Consider the following 3,787-nt stretch of genomic DNA (forward strand, 5'->3'; position numbering starts at 1 on the left):
TGGCTCCGCCAGCACCTGGCTTATGCCCCCTCAGGTACCTGGAGGCTGTGAGGAGGCTGAAGGTGGAGGGCCACCGGTTCCCCAGAACCATCCACATGACCTTTGTGCCTGGTAGGAGTGGTTCAGATACCTCTGGGAAAGGGGAGGGTGGAGGTGGGGTAGCCTCCTCATCTCATGGCCCTGCTGCTTTTACAGATGAGGAGGTTGGGGGTCACCAAGGCATGGAGCTGTTCGTGCAGCGGCCTGAGTTCCAAGCCCTGAGGGCAGGATTTGCCCTGGATGAGGGTGAGCAGGTTGGCAAGCCGATGAGCAGCCAGGCAGGGAGTAGGAGGCTGCTAGTGGGGACTGGGCTGCTCCACCCTCTGAACCCCGTTTCCCTCCTCAGGCATAGCCAACCCCACTGATGCCTTCACTGTCTTTTATAGTGAGCGGAGTCCCTGGTGTAAGTATGAGCTTGGAGGGAGGGCTCACTCTACAGGTGGGAGGCTAGGCCAGAAAGGGCACGGCCCTATGAAGCGTTGCACAGCAAAAAGTTGAGGCCTGAGAAGGCCTCGAACCCAGAGCCTCTGCCTCCCAGCTCTTTCCTATCTGAGCTTCTCTGAGGGCAAGCCCTGACTGGGCAGAAACAAGCTCTACGTTATGGGCCCTGAGCAGGGACAGGACCCTGCCAGAGGAGCCTGGAATGAGGGGGAGACTTGAGTCCACCCCAGGGCTGATTGTGTCTCCAGCCCCTGATGCTGAAGACACTCCCTTCCCCCTATACCTCCCCAGGGGTGCGGATCACCAGCACTGGGAGGCCAGGCCATGGCTCGCTCTTCATCGAGGACACAGCAGCAGAGAAGCTGGTACGTGGCACCCCGGGAGGGAGTCTGGGAGTTCAGGAGGCTCTATCCTGAGACCACTGTCCCATTTAACCTCATATTCTCGTAGCACAAGGTTGTGAGCTCCATCCTGGCATTCCGGGAGAAGGAATGGCAGAGGTGAGGCAGCCTGGGAAGCGGTGGGGTGACTCTGGGAGGCGGTACCACAGAGGATAGAGTCTGAGCCACCTCTTCTATCTGTTGCTGCTGCTACCCTGTCCCCGCACCACAGGCTGCAGTCAAACCCCCACCTGAAAGAGGGGGCTGTGACCTCCGTGAACCTGACTAAGCTAGAGGGTGGCGTGGCCTATAACGTGGTACCTGCCACCATGAGCGCCAGCTTTGACTTCCGTGTGGCACCGGATGTGGACTTCAAGGTGCCACCTCCACCTGGGTTTGGAGGAAGGATCCTGGGTCCTCAGTCTTGTCCTAGAGGCCTCTGGAAAGCCTGAGGGATCAGCTCATCTCTCTTTTCTTAGGCTTTTGAGGAGCAGCTGCAGAGCTGGTGCCAGGCAGCTGGCGAGGGGGTAACCTTAGAGTTTGCCCAGGTATGGACTTGGGACATGTGATGGGAGAGTGTGGGAGCTGGGGGAGACCCAAGTGTGCAACAGTGGAGTGTGTGCTTGGTGTGTCTGCATATGTCTGGGCATTTCTTTATCTGTGATAGACACATTTTATTCCAACAAGCATTAGTTTGTAGATGCTACTGTGGGTGCTGGGGAATGCTGTGGGGAATAAAACTAGGCACAGTTCATGCCCCTGTATGGTGAAACAGGGAAATAGAAATCAAATATTTATATGGTATTACTTTTTTCTGAGAGAGTCTCACTCCGTCACTCAGGCTGCAGTGCAGTGGCACAATCTGGGCTCACCTCCGTCTCCCGGGTTCAAGCAATTCTCGTGCCTCAGCCTCCAGAGTAGCTGGGATTACAGGCACCTGCCACCAAGCCCAACTAATTTTTGCATTGTTAGTAGAGACAGGGTTTCACCGTGTTGGCCAGGCTTGTCTCGAACTCCTGGCCTCCAGTGGTCCACCCACCTTGGCCTCGCAAAGTACTGGGATTACAGGCATGAGCCACTGTGCCCAGCCGTACTCTTATACAATACATGTGCTACAGGAAAGGGTGGCCCCTTGCACTCTGAAAACCTCTAACTGGAGTATCCAACTAGTCTGAGAGGTCTGGGGGAGCCATCTTGAGGAAGGGGCACTTGGGCCAGGATATGAAGGATGGCCCAGGAGGTAAGTAGATGGGGGGTGGGAACATCCCAGACCTAGGACATTTGAGGGGCTGAAAGAGGATCTGTGGCGGGACTGGCCACCCAGATGTCTGGGTAGGTGAAGGAGTGTGGGTGGGGAGGTGTTCGTGCCAGGCACAGCCCACTCTATGGGAAATAGGGCAAGATGCCCAGGCCCATGTCCTGATCCTGCCATCCTTCCCGTCCCTCAGAAGTGGATGCACCCCCAAGTGACACCTACTGATGACTCAAACCCCTGGTGGGCAGCTTTTAGCCGGGTCTGCAAGGACATGTGAGCACACTGGCCAGCTCTCCTCACAGCCCAGCCCCCTACTCCTCTCCTTCCTGCTGCCCCCTCCCTTCTCCTGCCTCTCTCCCACCTTCCTTTGCCCCTTCAATTCTTCCCTTTCTCCCTCCCCATTCACCAGGCCCTTTCTCCTATAGGAACCTCTCTCTGGAGCCTGAGATCATGCCTGCTGCCACTGACAGCCGCTTTATCCGTGCGGTGAGCCACTTGCATGTAGTGCCTGGGCAGTGGACTGGGCCTGAGGCTGGCTTTCCCTTAACGGCTCCTCCTCGCCCCTGCAGGTGGGGGTCCCAGCTCTAGGCTTCTCACCCTTGAACCGCACACCTGTGCTACTGCACGACCATGATGAACGGCTGCATGAGGCTGTGTTCCTCCGTGGGGTGGACATATATACACGCCTGCTGCCTGCCCTTGCCAGTGTGCCTGCCCTGCCCAGTGACAGCTGAGCCCTGGAACTCCTCAACCTTTGCTCCTGGGGCTTCCATCCCAACCAGTGACAAGGACCTCCTCTTCCCCTTTCCAAATAATAAAGTCTGTGGACAGGGCTGTCTCTGAATTACTAACCCCAAGGACATTCGTGGAGCAGGAATTTTCCTTTCCTTGGGGACATGTTACCATCTCCATTTCACAGATGAGGAAACTGAGCCTGGCTGTGAGCACTTCCCCACTACCCCACACTGCTCTGTGCCCCTTGATACAGCACACCCATTCAGTACCATCCAACCATGTCTGTGCCTAGCAAGAAAGGGCCACAGTTCCTATTTGAGTGGCCACCATACTTAGTTCTGACCTACCAGGGATTCCATTCCCATCAAAGGGGGATACTAAGGACCTGAGGAACCACTCCCATCTTCCTGGGTGTACATCTGGGATCCTAAGACAGGACCAGAATAGGACCAGCTGGGCCCCTGCCAGATGAGGGGCAGGCAGAGGGCCAACGGTGACTGCTGGCTCTTGTCAAAACCTGTACAGCCTTGTATTGGCAGCAGGGTCCAGAGGGGCAGGGGCCCTGGTAGACTAGGTCAGTTCATCTTAGGGGCCTCAGCACCCTGGATCTGTGTGTGCAGAGGCCTAGGAAGTGGGTTTCCATGTCAGCCTTGCTAGGACCCCAGGCTTTACCAAGAGTAAACTAGTAAACTATGGCCCCAAGAGCAGAGCCTGATCTAGCCAGATCTGCTCTATCCTGTTCTGACTTTCCTGAGCATGGGGCAGGGGAGATGGGTGGGTTGGGGTGGTTGGATTTTTTGTTTCTAGTTGTAGCCAGAAGAGAAGTCCAGAGCCGGGCTGTGGACTGCAGGCTTAGTACTAATAGAAATAACAATGACTCCTGCTCACAGTTGACAAGGAGGCAGGACTTAGACTGGCTTTTTTTTTTTTTTTTTTT

At 55.9% G+C, this 3,787-nt stretch overlaps 1 protein-coding gene across 1 annotated transcript in view; it reads left to right on the top strand.

Moving 5' to 3' along the window:
* The window catches only part of ACY1 (aminoacylase 1), a 3,951-nt gene extending 976 nt beyond the window's left edge, over positions 1-2,975 (top strand). Inside the window, exons 2-11 of the mRNA XM_011958874.1 lie at positions 2-111; positions 196-285; positions 386-442; positions 772-845; positions 931-980; positions 1,093-1,237; positions 1,340-1,408; positions 2,309-2,388; positions 2,541-2,601; positions 2,685-2,975. Of these exons, the coding sequence (XP_011814264.1) occupies positions 2-111; positions 196-285; positions 386-442; positions 772-845; positions 931-980; positions 1,093-1,237; positions 1,340-1,408; positions 2,309-2,388; positions 2,541-2,601; positions 2,685-2,849 (901 nt within the window). The 3' untranslated portion in view covers positions 2,850-2,975. The remainder of the gene's footprint in view (position 1; positions 112-195; positions 286-385; positions 443-771; positions 846-930; positions 981-1,092; positions 1,238-1,339; positions 1,409-2,308; positions 2,389-2,540; positions 2,602-2,684) is intronic.
* The last annotated feature ends 812 nt before the right edge of the window (positions 2,976-3,787 follow it).

This window comes from Colobus angolensis, unplaced genomic scaffold, assembly GCF_000951035.1.
Source record: "Colobus angolensis palliatus isolate OR3802 unplaced genomic scaffold, Cang.pa_1.0 Scaffold477, whole genome shotgun sequence".
Taxonomy (NCBI): Eukaryota; Metazoa; Chordata; class Mammalia; order Primates; family Cercopithecidae; genus Colobus; species Colobus angolensis.